General features: G+C 35.6%; 1 protein-coding gene across 1 annotated transcript in view; it reads right to left on the bottom strand.

The window, feature by feature from the left end:
- Window positions 1-208: 208 nt before the first annotated feature.
- Window positions 209-24,676, bottom strand: part of LOC145679052 (fatty acid synthase-like) — a 31,910-nt gene continuing 7,442 nt past the window's right edge. Inside the window, exons 4-12 of the mRNA XM_081749650.1 lie at window positions 17,788-17,934; window positions 15,777-15,977; window positions 11,970-12,208; window positions 7,879-8,109; window positions 5,267-5,461; window positions 3,422-3,703; window positions 2,508-2,636; window positions 985-1,215; window positions 209-421 (exon numbers count right to left, since the gene is read on the bottom strand). Coding sequence (XP_081605776.1) covers window positions 209-421; window positions 985-1,215; window positions 2,508-2,636; window positions 3,422-3,703; window positions 5,267-5,461; window positions 7,879-8,109; window positions 11,970-12,208; window positions 15,777-15,977; window positions 17,788-17,934 — 1,868 coding nt within the window. The remainder of the gene's footprint in view (window positions 422-984; window positions 1,216-2,507; window positions 2,637-3,421; window positions 3,704-5,266; window positions 5,462-7,878; window positions 8,110-11,969; window positions 12,209-15,776; window positions 15,978-17,787; window positions 17,935-24,676) is intronic.

Below are 24,676 nucleotides of genomic sequence, written 5' to 3'. Positions count from 1 at the left end.
GCGATCACAACTCACTTGTTTGCTCTGAGACCTAATATGCTGTTAAAACAGCACCGGAAAATAGATGACTGAAGAGTAGTGTAGACGGCACTAGCGCGGGGCCCCCTTATGCGCGGGGCCCGATTGGGAGCAATCGGTCCAATCGGCTTAAGGCCGGCCCTGCTTCTTGGAACATTGCTCCATAATTAACAAAGAGAAATATTGTTTGTCACTGGATAAGGTACGACACACTTTCCAGACCAAGAGACCGGAGCTGCAAGGTAAGGTCATCAAATTCCATCATGACAATGTCAAGCCTTACACAGCCATGATGACACAGCAGAAAATCATGAAAATGGGACGGGAAATCGTACATCAGTTTCTCTATAGTCTGGACTTGACTTGTTCGAATTTCTTCCTGTTTGATCGTCTGAAGCCCCATCTGCGAGGAAAAATATTCAACAATAACAAGGCCCTCATTTCTTGTATGACGCAATAGTGCAAAAGTCAGCAACCTGAATTTTACCAAAATGCATTCAAGGCATGGAAAGAACGTTTGAAAAGAGATGCGTCAAAGTAGATGGAGGTTACATTGAGCGACATGGTATTGTAGGCAAAGGATCAAAGTATGTTCATCTAAAATTTCATAGTCATATTGCTACTAATAACAATATTATAACCATTTGCGCAAAATTTATTGAACGTCACTTGTACATAATATACCAAAATGCTATTTATGTTTTCTGCAATGGCATTTGTAATATTCCATTTTGGAAATGTAATGTAATGTTTCTTAGCCTTTATTAATTTTCTGCTTGCATTATTATATTGTAATTAATAAATAATTTAGAAAATAAGAATAATACGAATGTTACAAAATATAATAACAACAAAACATTATAATTGTAATATACAACAATATCTCCGTCATACTAACAGGGCTACAACATTTGCTGTCGGAAAGAAAAATGACTGGACGTTTAATAATTAAAAAATAAACCTTACCTGAATTACAGCTATCCCAACAACACAATTCAAAACGTTATCAAACAATGTGTTACTTTCACTGGTGATGATTTCATACACATCAACCCCTTTAGGTTTCAACACTTTGTCACATTCTTCAATTGCATGAGAGAAGGCTTGAAGTTGGATCAAGTACTTCCCCATTCCAGGCCACTGACATCCCATTCCAGAAAATACAAAACAAATTGGTCTTGTTTTTCCTGAAAAGTACTGAGAAACAAGCAGTATAATTACTATAATTTACTATAATGAAAAGAAGACTCAGTTTTACAATAATCCACCTCTTGTATGGTATCAACAGTAACAGTGGTAACATAATTAGAAATTACAAACTCATCATAGTTTTAATGGTATTCACAAATCTTATTAGATTTTTTTTTTTTAAGTTGAATACTTCATAAATGTATTTGACCCATATTTGACGAAAATGTCCAACAGCAGTATCTAACTGAATAGTATATGAATGTAAAATAATCAATAATTGTTAGTCATGGAATTCCATATATGAATATGCCATTGTGATTTATAATTTTCAAAAATAATATCCACACTGAATGGTGTTTTAATAGCTATAGCTAGAGAAAAATTTCCAGATGGGGTGAACCCCAACCTCTTGCTTTAAAAAACGAACACTTACGATTTATAAGACAGATTGACTGTAAATAAAAGTTTCTCTATTGAAAATGTGCTTTATATATTATTTATTCATCATACAAATTTTAGTGCATGCATACGTAAAGCAAAATAAAATAGATAGAAATTACAATTTTCACCAGAGAAAACAGCACTCTCAAAAAACATATCAAGAGAACTAACTTTTCGGCTTTCAAAGTGTGAGCCAATACATACATGAGAAATAGATATGAAAGAAAACAGAAAGCTAGATATTGAATTAGGGTGAAGCTAGTATTGGGCCTAATTTTGGATCTAGAAATACTTCTAAATACTTTGTGAACGAAGAGAAATACAGAAGCAAGAAAAATAGACAAGAAAAAATAGACTTAATTATTAAATCAGAAAGACCTAGTTATAGAACTAGTACTAGAAGTTTACATTTCTCATGGAAGGAAGACGGTTAAAAAGTAACAGAAGGGAAGAAAAATAGTAGAAAAAATATTAAATATTATATTAGAAAAGACTTCGTACCGGTCCGAAACTTGAGACTAAATCTTTCAAGAACGAAGATGGAAATAAACAAACGTGAAGAAGGGAAAGAATATAGTCATCGAGTAAGTCAGATAAACTTTTCCTCTTTCTTTGTTGTCTGACTTTTCATTCGCTCATAAAGAATGTACTGTAGTTAATTAAGTGTACGAGTGAGTATTAGTGAACTATTAAAATCTCTAACAGTTCTTCCTGACTCTATGCCTAGTATACTGTTTCTTCCGTTTCTATTTTTGCTGGATGTATTTAGCTTGCAAAAGGCTTAATTTACTAGAAACGCTTACCAACTACATACTCTGTTTTTATATATTACTTTCTCTTTATTTGAGCATACTTGCCTCTATTTGTTTTGGTAAATTTTCACCTCCAAGGACAGCATATCCTCTGTACATATGACCAGGAATATTTGCTTTAAAAACTTCGGAGAGCAATTTTAAAAATTCGTCGTCTGGAGGCATGCTTTCGGCCTAAAACAAGGAAGAACATAAAATCATTGATTAATTTATTGTAAATTTTTTAAAAAGATTACACCTGTTTGGTAGAAGAAATTACCAGTGCACTACTTTTACAAACAATTTTACACTTAATGAAATGAACTGGGACACACTAATTAACAATTCGTAATGACTAGACTTCGGAATTTTAGGAACGAAAAACTTACGTTTTAGGCGCCTAAAATAGGCTCTCAAAATACGAAAATAGGCGCCAAAAATTAAAAAATAGGTTCTAAAATTTCAACTGTAAATTTCCCAAACATCTTTATTTGTGTCTTTCAACAATACATATGTATATCACAATAGTAAGATTTTATTCATAGTTCACGGAACAGTAAATGACCAAAAGTCTTTCCAAGTTTTCTACAGTTAAGTTGTGTCTTTTATATGTTAAAATAATTTTCGCTGCAGAGAATGATCTCTCAACTAAAACCGATGTTATAGGTACATATCTGAATTTGCTTGCATTTAATAAAAGTACTTCTTCCGGAAGCATCTCGTTCTCCTCCGTCAAGACTCTTGCCGTGTGATCTAACACATCAAATCCTCGGTTTTTCTCAATCATAGTTTCCCATTGACATTTCACTTTTAATCCAACTTTTCCCGTGGCACTTTGAAGTTTTCTTTCTGCTTCCTTTACCACTGTCATCTGCTCAACAAGTGTTTTTTTTCTTTTTTTTCTTACCTTCCAATTTGGCAATTGTTACAGGCAAAAATGAAAAAATTGCCTTCACATATACACAAGATCTCTTTTTTACTACTGCGTCTTTCACAAGCTCCATAGTTATGAGACACACTCTACTACCCTCACCAGGAAGTTCTTCAACAACAAGAGCAATAGCATCCAAGTTTTCAGTGTAGTACAGAGCTGCCTCAATCCATGGTTCCCAGTTAGTTAAAATAAGTTGTGGAGGAAGGGGGATGTCGGGAAGTTTTCCCCTGAAAAAGGCAGTTCTGGATGGAGCTTTGTAAAAGGTTTTCTTCATGTTTGAAATGAGGTTATTTACTTCAGAGAATTCACTTCTGATGGTTTCAAAATCCTGCGAAAAGCATGTGCCATACAGGTAATAGGAATTAAATTGAGGTAGAAGGTTTTCAGATGTTTATGGACAGCAATCATGTAAGAGGTACAGCGAAGAACTTTGGAATCATTTACACCACCGAGATATAAGAATTGCAAACTTTTGTTTACAACGTAAGCAACTGACTGGGTACTTACTTTTTGGATTTCCTTACTATTGATCAAATTCGGAGGTGGGGAGGTCCTTCTTCATTGAGTTTCCCTACAACGACATTTGCTACCTACCTGTTGCATGCATCTGTTGTCGGTTCATCGACGTCTACCCAAATGTAGGAATCGCCAATGTCCTCCCTAATGTTAGCGAGTGCACTGTTGTATTCAGATTCTAAATATGTCTTTCTGAGCGTTGCTTCAAACAGAATTGACTGCTTGCTCCACTTCGGTAGAAATTATCGGAACACACTATTTTGAAGGACATTCCATGGGACTAAAGCTTTGCTAAGTTCTGCATTAAATGTGCTTGTAGTTGAAGATGTAGAATGCTCAGTTAACACTATCTGTTTTTGTTGATTACTTTTACGAGTTTTAGCGTCATCTACATGCTCCTTTAAGTGGCTCTTCTTCTCTGATAAGTTTCTGATGGAGTATTGAACAGAGATGAGATGAATAATTTTGTTGCATTTGCTACAAAGCTTTCACAAGAAGTATTCTTTAAATAAAATATTTGTTTATTTTTTAATTGTTAAGAAAGTACGGTACGTGAAAAAATGCAATTTTCTTGTTTTAGGTTATTTTAAGCTTTTAAAGGACAAAAATAGGCGCTAACACCTCTTTTAGGACATTTTAGGTCACTAAAACATTATTTCAATAGGCCTAAATTTTCATAATTCGTAAAGATCCAAAGTTTTATTGCTGTACTGTGAAAGAAAAAAAATAGACATTTGCCCTAAAATCCGAAGTCATGACTTACCTCTAAATACGTCTTAATTTTTTAAATTGTCAAACTGTTTCGATAAATACTCTTTCCTCTTCGGTTACTTGAAATTTCTGTTGCAAAGTTACATTACACCTCACTGTCAACAAATGTAATTTAACTTTACAATAGGAATTATCAAGCCGGCGAAGAAGACAAGAGACCTTGTTGAAACTGTTTGGCAGTTATAAAAATTAAGATGTATTTAGAAGTAAGTCAACGCAAAATTTTATACTCATTACTAGAAGCATAATCAGAAGAGATTAAGAACAATGTGAGTGAAATTGTTTGGATAATTTATATAGAACACATGGGAATAAAAGGAATATATATTTTCTTCCGGAAAGGTCTTTAGAGCACATGTATCCTTAAAATATGTTTCTTTTTCTGCTAATATAGTATGTTAAGGAGAAAAGTACAGTTCGCACGATTAAGAACCTTGTTAATATGAACTCTGATGCATATTTCAGAGAGATGGAGAGAGAAAGAGAGAAGTAAGAATTTTACATCAACTCAAAAACTTTTAAGAAAATAGTAGGAATTACAAAATATAAAATTTTCAACATTTTCTACAGATTGTTTTTGAAATATTTAATTTATAATACTAACCTCTCTCAGCAACTTTTGTACTGCTTGCTCTGTTCTTCCAGAAACTGCCACTAAACGAAATACTTGTTTTTCATTCTGTGATTTCTTTTTCAGTTTGCTATGAGCTCGCAATAGGAAATGGACATTCGCTCCACCGAATCCGAAAGAACTACAAGCTACTAGGTTTCCTGGAAGTGTTGTCTTTTCTGTAACGACCTATAGTTAAAACCAATATTTAATTACAAAAATTATTACACATTTGAAATCAACACATATGTACATTTTACTAAAGCAAAAGAAAGAAAAATAAGCAAGGTACTAAAATTCGAGATCAGCACTAACTTGGAAATGAACGGTCCATGAATTTGACAAAGTTATTTATAAAACATATTTAATATTTTTATTGCTATTAATTGACTGATTACCGTTAATGGATACACATACCGAGGGATTACTTTATTACCAATAGCTACGCTATGAAATCTTATATTTTTCACTAATACTATTTTTGATGAAATAGTAATAGTTTTGCAAAATTCAAATTTAGTTCATTTAGATCGTATGATCCCAAACATGTAGCTCTAGAAAGGGTTAGCCGACATTGTCAGCTTATACTAACAAAAGAAGGAAACAGCCAAATTCTTTATTTTACACACCAAATTCTTTATACGCGTGAATTTGAAAGCAAAGAGTGAACAAGTGACCGATTGGACCGTAACTCGAACCCGGGACCTCCGGCATACCATGGCGATGCGTTAAGGTGCTCGCTATAAGGACACAGGATTGTCCAATCACAATGCGATCTGTGGAAACAACCCATGTGATCCGAGATGAGAGTACTGATTTCGAGAGTAAGAGAGCGAGTTGCTGTTCTGGGAAGCGGACTGGATAGTGTAGTAGCTAACGCATCGGCACGATATGCGAGAGGCGCCGGATTCGAGTAACGCATCCAGCCGGTCACTTTTTCACTCTTTGCGTTCGAAATGTCAGCTTCATTTTGTTTTTCCGAGGGTTAGTAGGGATTCTGAGTGTTCCTACTTGACGATTTCAAATCTGAAGTTTACTTCAATTTATTCTACTCCTTACTCATTATATGCATAACAAGCCTATTGAGGATCAATACAAAAGTAATGGCGATTCCACTTTTAAACTTAGTTTTCAATAGTTGATAATATTACAAGTACAATTCTCAGCAAAATGTACCCATCGTTATACACAGCAATACAAAAATGTCGAAATGAGTAGATCAATGAATAGGATTTTCGGTTTCTCACACACATTGATCGATGACTATATACTTTTAGATAAAACTGAATTCAAATTTGTGTATTTGTTTCAGATATATTACTGTTTTCGGCATTGAAAGTAAATTATTATAATGAAAGTGGAGATACATTTAAATATGGTATCTGATCTATAGGTTCATTCATAGTTTAATTTCGGGATTATTGATCAAAACATGAGAGAATGCATGCATGGGATGATTATTTTAATTTGCTTGTGCTTTGCAAATGAATACACATTTATCTTGTTCACTGAAAGGTATGTATTTGTTGTATGAAAAATTCTAAAACTTCATTTCACAACAGTGATCATCAAACCGTCGATCGCGGAGCTACTAATTGCTCACGGGACATTTTTAGGTAGATCACGTTAACGCCATGGGCGTCATTTCAGACTTCGCTTGAGAGAGGCAAGAGCATCACCGACATTAGACACCGACGTTTTGTACTAATATATTAGTAGACAATCGATTAAAGTATATGTATTCTTCAAACATTTTTAGGGGGGAGCAATTGCCCCCCTGCCCCCCTAAACCACGCTCCTGATTAACGCTCCGGTTAGCTAACCTTGATTCCTCCATTGAGCTGACACTAACGACAGGGGGCGCTGACGACAACTACTTGTTTCTCCCGCGAACTGCCATTGTCAGCCCCATCTAACCGTTGAGCTCCTTCGTGGCTAAGCGGTTAGCGTACGCGCCTTTGACATGGGAAACCCGGGTTAGAATCCCGGCAGGAGCTCGCATGTAGTTCGGATTCCACATTAATCAGTAGGTCCCGTTTCATACAGCCTCGCTGCTGAAAGGGACGTTAAGCTCAAAATCAACTCAACTTATCTCATAGTTGATTGTATTCGCATGGGGTTGTGCACGTTACGTTTTTCGTGTGTATATTAGACATTTGCTAACTTGGATAGTTTGATTTCATATTTACTCGAAATGTAAGTTTATAGGCAATAAATAAATGTAAGAGTTTTTTTTTTTTTTTTTTTTTAAGTTGGTAGTTCTTTTGGTTGGTAGCTCAGAAGCTTCATATGTTTGGCGACCACATTACAACATTATCTCTCCACATTACAACATTATCTCTCCACATTACATTACCTCTCCACATTACAACATTACCTCTCCACATTACATCATTATCTCTCCACATTACAACATTAACTCTGCGCATTTGAGAAACATTGTAATTAGGGTAGGGATTTAAAGAAGTGGGGTTTTAAAGATTCTTTTCTTTTTTTGAATGATATAACTAGACTTAACATTTTCTATTGATTATGTTGAAATATTAACTTTAAAGGTGAAAAGTACTCAAATGTTTCAAAATGAATATACATATTTTTATAATAACCTCAATTCTTCCATCCACAATTGCCGTTAATTCAGATCTAGCTTTATTGAAATGAAGATTTGGTGGAATAACTCCTGACTCCATGGCAATAATAATCTTTGTGATAGAGCATAAACCAGATGCACCTTCTGAGTGACCCATGTTTGTTTTCACAGAACCAACCAGAAGACGGGAAAATCTGTTCTTGCAAAACACTTCTGCCAATGCTGAAACTTCCTCCAGGTCTCCTACCTGCACACAAAAGAAAGACAATGTGACACCTAATGAATATGATCGCAGATAGTCAAACTAGAGCCTGTACCTATGTATTTGCAATTTCTTAATAATATTTTAAAGATTTGTGTAAAAACCATATGATATATTGATAATTTTGCAATATCTACAAAGTATTGACATACTGCAAAACATATTTCCACTTTTTTTCGTACGCTTTATCACATCTGTTTGTTAGGTTCTTTAAAATGCAAGCTTTTAAATAGTAATAATAACAATTACAATGTGCGTGTGTGTTTGTGTGTGTGTGTGTGTGTGTGTGTGTGTGTGTGAGAGAGAGAGAGAGAGAGAGAGAGAGAGAAGAACAATTTGCAATACATAAAGGGAAAGTGGTGTAAAAATAAGCCTCCCCTGAATTATTGGAGTTGGAAGAAGATCGTCCGGACGCTTTCAATTACAAATTTAACAGCTGAATATAAATAGTAAAATCAATAGATACTGTTTAATAACAAATTAAATTGTTGTAACATTTTCTATAATTTAAGGAAAAGAAATAAAGAAAAATGTAACAGTTAATACGATTGTGACAAAAAGGCAAATCTCTGTGAATAGTATTTCCAGCCGGCAACACTGTTTTCTTTCTTTCTTCGAGCAAGCGTGTGCTCTGCCGGTGAGTTACGTACAGCCCCGGTGTACGGATGTCTGATGGAAACTTGTGTAACATGGGAAATATGGATTCCTTTCAGGAGCACGAGTTTGTTTTTTCGTGATTTGTTAAATACTTCGTGTTACTTTTGTTTAATGCGTGTAAAGGAGACCAGCTATGAATAGTTTTATCAGTCATAAAAATATTGGAAGAAAAAGATAGCAGTGAGAATTATTCTGCTTTCTTAAGTGTCGGAAGAAGGAGGAGAAAGGTGGTGTTGTGAGAGTGAAAGAAAATTAGTGGTGTTCGAAACCGAATAATCGATTCTGGTAAAGGAAACTGATTAAGAAAGTGAATGATTTTTGTAATTAAATTAATTATCAGATCGGTTATTTGTGAATTAATCGATGAAAAATCGATCGCTCCACTTCGTTTTGTTCTTTCCTTGTTACATAATTACTTTTCTTTTGGAAACATCTTTCTTCTATCTCTGGACTTTCCTGGTTATCTTTGTGGTAAATGGACTGGTTTAGAAGGAGCGAAGTGAAGGTCATAATTCCGCCCATAGAGTGAGCCGATTGGTAAGGAAGATACTTAACCATTATTTCAAGGTGAGCATTACTTTAATTTTTGTGTGTCCCTGTGTCCTTTGTCAATATTAGCTAATAAATTCTCCTTCTAGATTGTGAGGTTGTCTCATAGTTCGTTTTCCATGGTTTGGAATTTACCGCCGTTGACTGATAAATAAAAATTTACAAACAGAGTTCGAAATTTACGAACATTTTGCCCTTTTCACTACTCTCAGCTCGATCCTGACGAATGTTTTTCAGTTATCAAAAGAAGAGGACAACACTTGTCACTGGAAATACTATCAAATTACTGAATAAGAAATATTTTCTAATATTGAAATCAAGGCATAGTTTTTGACGGGATCCACCCCAGTGCTTTGTAAATGTGAGCACGTTGCCTGACCACTAATAACGATTGAATTAATAATTGATATTAACTGTTTCTTGATCAAGCGTTTTTTAAAAAAGAAGAAAAGAGTAAAATTAGAACTGAGACTAAGATTAGGTCAAGCCCCCTCCCCTCCAAGTTTCTAGTATCAATGTATCAATGAAATATTATTTGAGCGTTATAAATTTAATAGCGACCTTTAAATAGCTTTGCAATTATAGATAATTTAAGTATATAGAAAAATTATAGAATTTAAATATACTGGAAGGAAGAGAAGCGAAGGAATCTTTATATGGAATTTTGTAGGTCCACGACTCAGCAATAAACAACGTTACACTATTATAATATTCGTTACAACTCGCGACTAATTATATGTTGTTATTCCTTTTGGATTATAATAAAGTTATAAAACAATAAAACTTGAGTAATTATTCTGATTTTTTATACTATATACATATGTGTATATGTTACTTCATTTGTTTCAGTTAAAGATTGTTTACAGTATACTCAGTTGGAGGTTGGTGGAATTCGACCCTGGTTGGTTATTCAAAGGTAAGGTTTCTGTTGAAGGATTGAGCTGAGATTTCTTACACGAGTGCCTTCAGGCTGCCTGCACCCAAAGCGCCCTATTGATGAAGGATGGTTTATATCTTATTTTAAAAAAAAACTTTAAAAAACTTTAAAAAAACTGTATTCTTTACGGGCGCGTTATAGTGGTTACTGTATCCTGAAAAAATCTGACATATTGTATTTTGTACAAAGAAGTAATACCAACTTGAACACCTGGAAATAAATTTACATTTAAACAATAGTAGGCATAAATATTCAGTCAATTCATCTTGGGGAGATTCATACTATAATATTATCTGGGGTTTAACAATCGTTTTAAATACAGCACTAATTATTGGTATAGAGAAAAGCATGATTTTTCTTCTTTTTTTTTTTTTTTTTTTTTAATTTCTGTTCAGTATTTTGTTTTTGTAACTAGTCAATAGTGTTTTGTAATTGTTGAAAGGTTTCATTAAATTTAATTTTATATTTTTGTGGATATAATAGATATTATTATATCATAAGCTTCTCATTATGTATTATTTCCAACATACAAAGTAATAGACAATTAGATAGGCAAATAATAATGTAATATAATACGTAAATAATAAATTCTAGGCTCTTCCAGCCTGTGGAAGGACTCTGGCTTGAAACTGGCGTGCACTTATTTGAGTGATATACGTTCAGTTCGTAGACTCAGAACACCATTGTTTGGTTATTTCTTGACCCGCTTTTTGCTACCTTTTAGTCTGCACAATTGCCTAACTGGAATTATGTTAATATTAAATATTATGTGCTGGCTGTCCTGGAACAAGCCTGGAACCATAGCATTAAAATACGAAAGCTTAGTTTACTTCTGTGAAATCTAATGTCTCCTTTCAAAATCGATACTATTTAGCAGGTTAAATGCCACCTGTATCGCAACAGAAACATCCCTTATGGCCAAAATCTATTTTCTTCATTTTTGATTTCTGCGTGTCCTCCTAAGTAGTAATTTAATCATTTTAGGTAATTCTGTATTATCGATTCTAGTACTATTAATACTTTCTTGTGATGATATAATAGCCTCACGCGACCCCAGATAGACCGACGCCCGAAATAGGCTTAATGGTCAAGCGAGACCAACATGTCACCACGCAAATTTTAGCCGATTGTTTCCGGATTTCCCCGAAAAAAAAAAAAAAGAGAATGCATAAGTTAATAACGAGTTTACTATAGCGGTGATTTCTGTACGCTTTGTTGTACTTTTACTCCATGTGATTGTTGTCTCGCTTCAGTTTTGAGTGACTTGAATAATACATTAGAACTTTGGGTAATTTAGAAAGTACGATCTATTTTTGCTACTTTTGCTAAAGCCATGTGAGACCACGTTGGACTCACAATTCCATACGCCAAGACTATTTCTCGTATTACTATACCGGCTACTATACACTGCAATAGGTTTTAATGTAAAAAGTGAGATCAATAAGTCACCACAAACCACAAGCTAACAAGAGGTTGTGTGAGACCAACCTGGCACCGCGTAGCAGTAAGGAAATATTTGATGTGAGAACAAAGTGGTCTCACGCGGCACTTAACTTGTTAAACATGGACCGATAGCTTGTGATCCGAATCACATTTACCCAACAGCTATCGAAACGGGTAAATATATATATAAATATATAAATAAATATATAACCTCTACGTACTACAAAGTTATAATAAATAACATGAAATTAAATCTTACCTTTGTACCTGTTCCATGTGCTTCAACATAATCAACAGAAGTAGGATCAACACAACATTCAGAATACAAATTCTCTAATAATTTTTGTTGCAGTTGTCTTGATGGGAAATATATTCCTTCACTTTTGTAGCCATCAGAGTTGCTCTTTGTATGAATAACTTCTGCATAAATTCGTTTTGCATCTTTAGTCTTTTGCAGCATTATAACAACAATGGCTTCGCTTCTTACATACCCATTCGCTAAATCAGAAAGAAGGTACCAGAATTAAAAGGTATCTTTTCATTCCGGTAATTTAGTGTTCATATTTGGAAGGAAAAATGTTCCAATAAAATTATATAATCCCACTCAGGTCTGATAATGACTATTATTATTATTGCAATAATCACTTACTGTGGTATCTTACTCAATATGTGTAGCTTTGTTCTTTTAAAAAAAATGGCCACTCTTCTCTCTTTGAAAAGCCTTATGTTGCTAAATCTTCTTTGAACCGTATCTTTATTAAAAGTACAGACGATTTTGCAACGGAGGCTTGTGAGGGAAGTAATATTGATAAAAATAAAATAAAATAAAATACATTTCATATCTAGGAGTTAAGGAAGAGAACTAATTTTATGCACTAATTCTTGTACATTAGATAAATTTTCTTTCCTTAGCGTGTAGCGATTCAATTATAATTACTTCAGGAATATACTGATACGACAGCCGTCAGAGCTGGAAAGCTATTTTTTTTTTTAAATAATACTATACATCTTCGTGCAGCAATAATCCCTGACAATAACTGACATAAATGGATCTGTTTCATTACAATTGTAACGCACTTTTCATATCTTAAAAATGTATATATATATATATATATATAAAAAAAAAGAAAAAATGAAGCACCATTTCAATTGGTGAACCCTTTCAAACAATTATATTTTGTAGTTCTCAATTAATTAGTATGTTGCATAAATGAATGGTATAACAAGAATTTTAGGAATGATAAAAAAAAAAAAAAAAAAAAAATGGATAAAAAGATTGCGATCTTGGCCAAGAATTATAGGAATGATCCAAAAAATTCACCAAAAATTGCGATCTTGGCCAAGAATTATAGGAATGATCCAAAATATGCACCAAAAGATTGCGATCTTGGCCAATAATTAGTTTTTGGATCAGGGGCCACAAAATTTTTGAACAGCCACTAAATCGAGTTTTTATATTTTCTACAGAATAAGCACATCACACTGAGTTAAGTGATAGTTTGGGTTTGACTACACTGTATGTAGTTCTCCAGATATAAGGCGTACAAGAAAATTTTTAATTGAAATATATTGGATCTTTTGATCCAACAAAAGTGAAGCACTGTAAGACGAACTCATTGGTGGTTGAAATTAAGTGGTCTATATCAACTATAGAAGTACACAGAGAGAAACTACAGGGTGACTATCTTTTTATTTCTAGTCAGTATTAATGTTAGTGCATATGAAGTGCGAACGAAAAGTAAAGAAACGGAGGAATAGCGTATTTTGGTTTTAAGATAGAATAAAATGGGACTGTGAATATATAATTAAGACAAAAAATTGTCCCGTGTTTCGTATAGATTATTGCTGTTTTCTACGGTGAGAAAAAACAGGAATATAATGCATAATCAATTAAGAAAAGGGGCGCTTTGAAAATATAAATATCAAGAATGGAGAAAAATGAGTTGGATAAAGAAAAATGTATTAAAGAAGTATTCAAAATGTAAAGAAAAGAAAACTACTAGAGATAATTAAGAAGATTAAAAGGTACTAGTTGGTATATTTCTAGTAAGTTTTCTCTGACTATCAGCCAGGTAAAAATATTGACTTCCGACGTTTCAAATGTAAACATTGCATTCATCTTCAGGGTTTGTTATGAAGAGACCGGAGATATGTGGGCATATATATAGCGTCTATTTAGATGTGGAACAATGATGGGGGCCTATGGTTGGCTGAGGGAAGTGCTGGATCCTGATTGGCAGTTGGTACATTGTTTGAGAAGGATTTATATTCTGAAGGTGCATTAGAAGGTATAGTAGAAGTAAAAACAAGGAATAAAGAAACCAATTGCGATTGAAGATATTAAAGAGGACATTTCTCAACCAAGATGAAGGGGTTCGTGAGGATTCACGGTGTATGAGCTGAAAGTAATATCAAAATTATGGCGAAAATAAAAAGGTTAAAAGCATTAAAATAAAACATCACTTTTATAACAATGGATGAAGCTCTTTTGGAAAACTAAAGTTTGCTCTACACATTCTTGAAATATTAATATATTGACATATCTAATACTAAAGATAGTGAATGGATAACACCGGCTATGCTGTAAGACTTTCTATACCAACTTCAAAGATACTAGCCCTAGAAGACCTACTGCATCCTGTCTCTTGTTGGAAAGACGGTTATTGAAAACGTTTTGAGTGTCGGAAATCATCTTAAAATGTTCCATCATGTAAGAGATCTACATGAAACATGGCTGCAGCAACAGGTTCGTGCAGGATGAAGAAGATCTGGATGGAATATTCAAATGAAGAACATTCACCCCAACGTGCCAAACATTCTCGTCTAGAATACAGAAACTGTTACGAGAAAGATCTATGAAATTAATATTATTCAATACAGTTTATGATTGTCTGTGTCTTACACTTGCTAACTGCTAACGTATTGTGTAAAAATAAAATATAATAATAATCACAATGTTCACTTGTTATTTTGAATTTAATTGTGGAAGATTCCAAAAATACATCAGCATTCTAAAACAACAGATTAGATAAATAATACTAAATAATACAAGTTCCAAAATGGCAGCAACCACGCTCAATGAAGACAACTCAGATTCTTTGGATCTTTTCTACTTCATAAAGAAATCACTTATCATTGTAGAAATACTTGAATACTAATTTTTATGTTTGAATATTAATTTTAGCACTTTTTATCTGCATATTTTAGGAGTGTTATTTTCTATATTGAAAGTTACATTTTTTATTTTTTTAAAAAATATTGACTCTAAAGAGTAAATTAAATACACAGATCTAGAGCAACGGAAAGAGTCTAATTAAAATCTACTGTAAGAAAGTATTAGTAACGAAACCTTCAAATATTAAACATATCTCTCTCATATTCTGAGATATAGAAATTATTTTGGTATCCTTTCAAAACTCTTGAAATGACTTACAATTACAATGTCATATTGTGTAATATTAGTTAATAATTACTGGGATATTTATTTACGCTTAAACTTTTAAATATATAATAAATCAGGCATTTCCTCCATTTTCTGTTAGTATATCTCAAAACGTGTACGCGGTATTATTAAAATACCCTTTTTCCTACATTCTACAGTTAAATCCTTTGCATTATATTTACCTCTACTATGTGAGAAATTATATTCGTTTAAAGAATACCTTACAAATTCTGTGAGCGTGTATATTGATGACGTCATATCTCCTAAGCCCAAAACTGCGTTCTTTGAAACTTTTTACCTCTCAAGTAGCACTATATATTCCAGCAAGTTTTTTATTTTATTTTATTTTTTATTTTTATGTCTAAATTGATCTGCAATTACATTGAACTTAAATTGAAATGGACTAAAAGCGATTTAAGTATCCGCTACGGGATTGCAAGCACGCGAGAAAGTAGCCTTTGAAAAGTTAAACACATACAGGACGTAAAAAGTCGACATATTGTAAAAAAAAGTTGCTGTTAAAATGAAGAAACTACTGTGTAAAAGTCTTCTTGCACAGGAGATTCAGGATTTCATAAAAACTGACAGAGCTTGCGGGTTATACACACTTTAATGTAAAATTACCTTCCTCATCGAACGTCTTGCATTTACCATCTTTACTCAGTACTCCTAAATGATAAAATCTTTCACTGGCTTCTGGTAGAAGAGTTAAATTGCATCCTCCTACAATTGCGGCTTCGCATTCTCCCGTTCTGATAGCATGGCAAGCTTGGTGAAATGCAGTGCTGCTTGATGAGCAGGCTGTATCTATTGTAAAACTTGGACCTATAACAAAGAGATGCTTCACAACTACGTAAAAGGGTACATACATTCAAATTAGTGATTAAGCAAATGATCTTGTCTGTTTTTCTTTGCTTATGAGGGGGAAAAAATGTTTATATTACAACGCCGCACAGAGAGGACAATAATGGAAAATTGAAAAAAAAAAAAAAAAAAAAAGAAGTACAAAATGATGATTGACCCATTATGCTCTTAATGACAATGTAGGCAATATTGCAAGTTTCAAATGAATTCAAGCCTACTAACCACTACTTTCTAAGTTAAGTTATTCTAGTTGTATGGTTGGTTATCGTATTTATATTTGTATTGATTAACCAATAGTATAGTTGATTATCAGGATCCCTGAACTATGCCAATTATCGTAGTTTTTCACACTACTTCAATTATTTATATCATAACACAAAATCAGAATACTACTTATAACCGTATTCATGGTTTCTATTTATAGTATAAATTTTGTAATACATTACGAAATAATATTTTTTTTTCATTGAAGACTTTTTGTTTCTAACTGCTAGATAACAGCAGTAAGTTGTGGACTGTCAAATGTTATTATGCATGTTTAAAATACTAAATTATTTGTATCTAGAAAAAAATATATATAAAAATACCCAATACAAAATTCCAGACAGGAGACCACTGAAGGAAAACATTATCATCATTATCGTGGCTATTTAACGCTTTCAATCCCGCCATGGTCGGTCTCAAGTCCGTGCTGAGAAAGAGGAAGGATTCCACTATACTTCACTGAAACCCCACAAGATTCCAAGTATCAGAAGTCGGAGGGAGAGATTGAAACTCAGGAAGTGTGTGGAAACATGTAACTCACGTTATGCAAGGAGTTTCCTGACTGCTGTCCCTTTATGATAGTCGGCTAGTCCGGACAATCTATAAGGGAATAAAGGCTTTGGCCGGATCTCCATATGGCGACTAACCCGTACCACTGGATCTGGAAGGATATGTGCGACCTTATCACAATCTCATCGTGGTAGGTAGTGAAAGTGCAGGGTTCTCACAGAAAAGTCAAGATCAATTTCCTTGACTTTTCCTGGCATTCTCTGACACAAATTCTTGTTTTCCCTGACAAATTCTTGACTATAAATGGGAAGATATGGAGTAAGTTCTATCATACACTTTTTTAACGGACTCCTCCATCCTCATACCCGTCCAACACATCCCTTTAATTACCATTTACATATTTGTATTTTACACAAAATTGATCATAAATGTATAACCTTGACATTGCAAATTACGTTTTCTTCCCTTAAAATAAATAAATAAATAAATAAATAAAAGCAATATAACATGCGGTCAAGAATATATTGCTAACTCTCCCTTAGACCTATTACTATCAATTCTAAAATGAAATGAAATGGATTCTTTAAGTTTTATGTTCCACGGTTATGTCATCTAGGTTAAAAGAGAAGGTGCTGGTGGAAAATGAATGAAATAGTGGAATGAAGAAGGTGGGAGGAAACGGGAGAACGAAGAGAAAACCCACGCACACGTGTTTATCTGCCACAAAGTTCATTTGGCACGAGCTGAGATCGAACCAGAGGTGAACGCTCTATTACTGATGCACCATGGCCCACTATCACTGCTAAAGTGCTAACTCTGAGACACATTATTCCTCACATTTACATTTTTTTAAACAGAATTTTGTTTTGCTTTCAGTTCTTGAATTTGTTCTACGAAAGCGCCTTTTCTTGTTTGTAACGTAATTCCATTTGTTTCTTCTTTGCTTCCAATTTCTTAACTTCAGTACTTAGTTTTCTCTTTTCACCTTTGATTTTACTTTCCTCTGCACTTTTGATTCGCTTCTGTTTAAGGTATTCATCAAAGCGTCTTCGAGCTGAATGGTCTGAAATAAGCATTCTTAGATCAACAGGAACAGATTCTACACCTCCATAGCACATAATTGCATCATGCACTTGCCTGTGTGCTACCAGAGAATATTCAATTTGATTTTCTACAATAAGTGTTTTATTGACTAAGAACCCACCCTCAACTGAGACATTGCAGTGGGATGAAATTAAACATTTTCACAACATTCTACAAATCAAAATATTCTTGTTTCTTGGACATACCTTTGCAAAGAAGTCATCTAACTTCATGCTATCCATCTTCTCGTCGTATTCTCTGAAGTCATCAGACCGCTGAATTTCAGTACAGAAAGACATAAATTGACACTTTGCTTTCCCAGCTACAGAGTCAGATATTCTATTATGCTCATGCAGAGTTTGTAGGATGCGTTTCATCCTAGTCCGAGCAAGTTCTGGGTGGTTATTTTGTAGCCTGGGGTCCAAAGCTGACAGATCATGTACCAGTTTGTACCTCAGAGGGCTCCTTTCCACAATCTTCTTGATTGTGCCCAGCACACCTCTCTATCTCACACAAATACACAACACTCTTCCCCCCGCACACACACAGTACTTCACTCCCTCATCACTGCATCACTGTCATCATGTGAATGCTGTATCGTTGTGTTCCTCCTCACATGTCAATCTGGACAACTGATACAGACGAAACAATGGTAAATCGAAAAAAGTAATGTTATACTTGCACATTTACGGTCCCCGACTTTCCATGACATTTTACGCAAAATGTACGATTTTCCTGACATGTTTTTGTTTCCCTTGGTGTGGTAATTGAAGGAAGGGAAAGGGGGGAAATTCCCAGGCACCTCTGAGCACTTTCCTGGAACCTCGTTCCCTTTGTACTTTCTAGAGAGGGAACTTGGTAACATGAAACCTTCATGTGTAATTACAAAAATTAAATGTATAAACAAATAAGAAATCATCAGTTTCTCAACACTCACTGCTAAGGAATCGTATCGAAATGGAATCTACCTCGAGAAGACAGAGTACAAAGTTACAGTTACAATTGCTATGGAGACGCTCTCACAGAGGGTACCCAAGCACCTTTACACGCTATGTACATGAGAAAAACTGACCTTTCAAGTCTTTTGTGAGAAAAATACTGTGAACTCAGAAATCATAACCATTTCCATATTGTACACAGTAGTGGCATATTTAGGATTTTGTTTCGTTGCCAATTATGGGAGTTAGAGAATTAAATATATTTTAATCGATTGTCTACTAACATATAAGGAAAAAAGTGAAACTCGTATGTCGATGGAGGATCTTGCCCCCCTCCCCCAAGGCAAATCTGAAATGACGCTCCTGCAAACACACGTTGAATATTTGTAATCTCATTTCAACTTAACTGATTTCATTTTAGGAAAAAAAATGGAAATATTCACTTTTATCTGAGTACGTTTTTACCTGAAAGAATATGTTGAGACAAGTCGAAGCTGAAATATATTGATTGCAGTTTTAATGGCAAGCATTGCAGATTGGTGAATCTTATGTTATATGATACAAAAATTTAGCAATGTATCTAACTTTTTATTCTATTCATAGAAGAGAAAGGAAACATCCTCTTGGCCTACCTAATTTCCCAGACTATTTATTCCTCCTTCTTGATTTTCTTTAATTCTAAGATTTAACATTCGTTATAACTGAACGATATAAATATTCCTTTGCTATAATAACTAACATCCCATTATGTTGACATCCACGCAAGTTTTTGTGGAACACCAGTTTCGATTATCAGGCCCTCTTACTTTTGGTGTTACTGACGACGGCCGACTTGAATCACAACTAACAATGGTCGAAAGTATGATAGGAGAAACGAAAGAAAGTAATAGCTAAGAAAAAGAAACAGAAGAGTAGAATGGACGAAAGAAAGAAATAAAGAATGCAGTTCTTACGTGGAATAAAACTTGACAAATACAGTCTTATTTCTGAACAGAGACCGTAAGAATATGGAAAGTCAACGAAATTCTTAGAAATGGTAAGAAGGATTATTGTTGTAGATATATAGAATGCGAAAAACTAACAAATTTATTTCGGGGGGCCTTGAGGCGGATAGCCCCATAAATACGACAGTAGTATAGAGTAAAAGTTTCTTTTGGAATGCGTTGAGAAATTACCGCCTAGTCTGCAAGAGTACTTCCCTACTACAAGTATATTTTAGACACACACTAATCATCTCTCCTCAAAGTGCTCCAATTTCCACACTGGTTTCCCTGACTTTACCTGATTTTCCAGAATGTGGGAACCCTGAACTGCCATTCCAACTGGTGGAAGTAAGGCATATAATCCTCCAAAAAGGGCAACTAGGTCGTGCCCTTGGGTTCAGGAGATAAGACTACGTGGTACCCCATTACGTACGAAAGAGGAGAAGTGGTAAGCCTAAGGACCCAGGTATTGGGGAATGATGTGGTTAAGCTGTCAATGTGCATTTAGTGTGTGTTCTTGGGTCCGGGAAGAAATATTTGTATCCTAACACACTCTCGTAATTCCAGAGTAAAAGGTAGTGGAAATAATCATTCGTCCCAGGTTCTGTTTCTTTACTGGGTGCAGGATCCACAAGCCTACTAGGGTAGTCGTCGCTCCCAAATGGCCATTGTCTTTAAAATGAGACAGTTTGCCTTAGCTATTGGGTAATGTACGGTGTCCCCCCAAGAAAGGAAGAAGTTTTATATGGCCCTACCAAGGAAGAGTGTGGTGATCCTCCCAATGGTGGCCTACACGTACTGTTGGGTGCGGAAGATTAGCATAGCCACAACGTGTACGTGATTCCTAAAGACGTCAAAGATAAGCAGCCCCCTATTGCTAGGGCGAGTCTACCAGGGGCAGTTCTTCTACTCCCAAATGAACATTTCTGCTTGTAGACGGTTCTACATCAGTTATTGGCTATGACAATGCATGGTGTACTTCTACCGTAATTAGAGGAAGTCCCATATTGCTTGGACGATCCTACCAGGAGGAGGAATGAACGGTGACTGGGGAAAGATGCCGATCCCAGGTATCCGGATATCTGGGTGCAGGAAAAGGGATCAATCTCAAACCCTAATGGTAGCTAATACATACCATTGGATCTGGATGCGATGTGAAACTACTTCTATGCGGAAGGCGGTTGTCATTGAACGAAAGAAGTAGGCAGGACCGAGAATGATCAAGTCCCGCAGATTCACCTGGGGCTTCTGAAATTGGGCTGAATTCTGCCGGGTTGTGGTCAAACTGTGAGATTTGGGAGTGAGTGCATGCACTTGTGCGATGTGAATTAGTCTTACTATGTTCGGGTGCCATGCCTGCAGAACATGGAACGACCTGACTCGCTAGCAGGGCCGACTCCACTAGTAGGATAAACTGGTAGGCCTAGAACTTTAGACTGGCCTATCCCATTCCCTGAGTAATCGAAGCTCTAAGCGAACACCAAGGTCGAAGGACAAATCTTGAAGGTGTACTTAGTGCACTAGGAGTGATATTGGCCAAGATGGAGGAAATACCAGCCGGGTGGTTAATGGTACCGATTCATTAACAAGGCCATCGGCAGCTGCTAGTTGTCGTTGACAAGATAATACGTGATGGCAGACTACCTCATCTCTAATGTCTCACACCCATCCATGGAATCATGGTAACAGATTCTGATTCCAGTGAAAGGGAAGAATCTATGCAGGAAAAAGGGGGCAATCTCGAACAAAAATAGTGACGTGACAAGTGCTATTGGATCCGGGATGAGATACGAGAGTATCTCGATGTATTTGCACTGTACCTGTAAGTGTAAAGCGATGATTATTGAACGATAGAGGTAGGCAGGGCCGAGAATGATGAAGCCCCCCCCCCTCTGATTTGCCTGGGGCTTCCGGATTGTATTGGACTCTACAGGGTTGTGGTCAAACCATGAGACGGTAGCGAGTACATGCACTTTCGAATGTAAGATAATCTTAGAACGCTCGGGCACCCTGCCTGCAGAGCATGGAAGGGCCTGACTCGCTAGCAGGACCGACTCTACCAGTAGGATAAACTGGTAAGCTTAGAACATTGGTCCAGGCATGTAGTGGGCATATCCCATTCCCCAAGCAATCGGTGTTACTCGCTCTAAGCGAACACCAAGCTCGAGGGACAAATCCTGAAGGTGTATCTACGATAGTGCACGGGAACATAACAGTCCAATGATCGAGAAAACACAGGTTGGTTGGTTAACGGTACCGGTCCATTAAAAAGGCCCATTAGTCGAAGCTCATTGTAGGTGGTGAACGGATACATGGAGGTAGATCATTCCGTCTCTAATTTCTCATCCAATATACTCTTGATCCTATTTGGCAATATGTGCGCGAATCTCTATGACAATGGTGGATACCTAACTACAATTTATTTATGTTTGTTGGGTGTTTTATGCAGTTAGATTATCAAGGTTCTCAGGGTTATTAAAAATATCTAACGTTTTCCACGAAACAGGAAGAACCTTTCATTATAGGCATAAGAAAGCGTTTAGAAACATCTGAGCTTGTGGAAAGCCATTTCGAAGCAGCTTATGTAAATTCGTACTTGAGCTAATTTGTTTCCTGAGCCACACGTTTTTCGTATTTTAAATAATGTCCATTAGTATTACATATTATCAGGTAAATAATGCCTACTTCTGCTAGGATTCAAGTGTCGACATAATACTTCTTAAAGATTTATTTGTGAAAGGAATTTATGTAAAAGAAAAATATATACTAAAATGAATAAGTTTTCAATCTGTGTCACTAAATAAAACTATAAAGAGATCCATGGTGTAGTTGGCAAATCGTCTCCCTTCCTTCTCTCGTACCAATGCTGGTCAGGAATTCACCCAGCCTCTTTACAATGGATACCTGGGGAAACCTAAAGTAAAGGCTTACGGAGTGTGATGTTGAATATATCAGCCCCACTCAGCCCATGAGCCTTTTGTGGCCTGTCCGAATGTGGCACACAATTTCCTTTTTTTTTTTTTTTTTATTTCTGTTCAAAACAAGACTATACCTAAGAAAAAACAGTAATGAAATACTTTCCTAGGTACATTTAAAATTGATAAAAAACATTAATTTAAAAAAACTTATCCGCTGCGTGGTTTCCAGATGTAAATTTTCCTACATATGAACTTCCTTTGTTTTCAAATATTTCACATTATTGACATGAGTAAGTTTATTATATTATCAGAGCGTGAAATCAGGGCATATTTCTGAAATCTCCCAACTGAATGAATGATAAGAGGTTAAGAATACATGACAACTATAGGCAATTTATTTTAGCGTGGAACTTGAAGTTACAAGAATAAGATTTTACGGTGGGCCGGGACGCACCGGAACTTCCAGTAAATCAGTCCCTGTGGAACATTTTTCTTAGCAACATTTGGATGTTTATTATTATTATTATTATTATTATTATTATTATTATTATTATTATTATTATTATTATTATTATTATTATTATTATTATTATTATTATTATTATTTGGATCTATCTTTCATACCACTATTAATATGTGATATTAAAACAAATTTGGAAATTGCATTCTTTATTGACTTCCATTATTGACTATGTTGCGGAAAATTAGTGTGGTAAGCATTCCGACTGTTGTCTAAAGTGACTTGTTATTTACAGTTTTCATTCAACGCTCAGAAATATTGTTGTGGTATATAAATACGAGGGCCATCCGGAAAGTGGTACCCGTTTGTGCAATAAAGACACAATAGTACATATTAACAAATATACACATTTTTATTGGAAAGAGCATACTTTACACTACTTCTCCACATAATCACCAAGGAAATTGAGGCATTTGTCATACCGTGTGACGAGTTTTTGTATTCCAGCTTCATAGTCCTCCGCCGCCAGCGTATTGAGATACGTAGTCACGCCTCGTTCAAGTTCTTCATCGCTGTCAAATCTTTTTCCCGCCAGAAAGTCTTTAAGCTTCGTAAAGAGATGAAAATCCGAAGGGGCCAAGTCCGAGCTATACGGTGGATGGTCGAAGGTTTCCCACTTGAATTGCTGCAGAAGTTGTTGTGTTTTCGCAGCTGCATGGGGCCTGGCATTGTCATGAAGAAGAATGACGCCTGAGACAACAGACCTCGCCGTCGATTTTGTATTGCCCGCCGTAATTTCTTTAATGTTTCACAATACGCATTAGCATTAATTGTGTCTCCACGGGCCATAAAATCAATGAGCAGGACACCTCGTCGATCCCAGAATATGGTTGCCATGAGTTTCCTGGTGGACGGAACTGTCTTGAATTTTTTTGGTTTGGTTGGTGAATGAGCGTGATGCCACTCCATGAACTGTCGTTTACTCTCAGGTGATGCATAACAAACCCATGTTTCGTCCCCTGTAATGATACGATTCAGTAAAGAGTCTCCTTCATCGGAATAACGTCCCAGAAACGTCAGTGCTGCAGCCATACGCTTGGTTGTGTGCTCATCTGTGACCATGTGAGGGACCCACCTTGCACAGATTTTCGAATAATGCAGATGGTCTTTGACAATTTCGTGAACAATTGTTCGAGACACATTAGGACAATGTTCACAGAGTTCATCAATTGTGACGCGCCGATCGTTCCTCACGCATTCGTCTACTGATCTCAGCAGTTTGTCTGTAATGACAGATGATCTCCCTGAACGCTCCTCGTTGTGTGTACTCCCCCTCCGCAGGTTGAAGTTGCGACACCAGCGCCGAACAGACGACTCGTCCATCACATTGTCTCCATACACCTCCTTTAATTGGCGATGAATTTCACAAGGTCGAACGTTTCGTGCATTAAGAAATATAATCACGGCCCTCCCTTCACAAGTGGCGGGGTTCTCAATTCGTTTA

Source organism: Thermobia domestica, chromosome 2 (genome assembly GCF_964235325.1).
Source record: "Thermobia domestica chromosome 2, izTheDome1.hap1.1, whole genome shotgun sequence".
Lineage (NCBI taxonomy): Eukaryota > Metazoa > Arthropoda > Insecta > Zygentoma > Lepismatidae > Thermobia > Thermobia domestica.
Note: the sequence above shows the minus strand (reverse complement) of the source record. Positions and strands in the feature narration are given on the sequence as shown.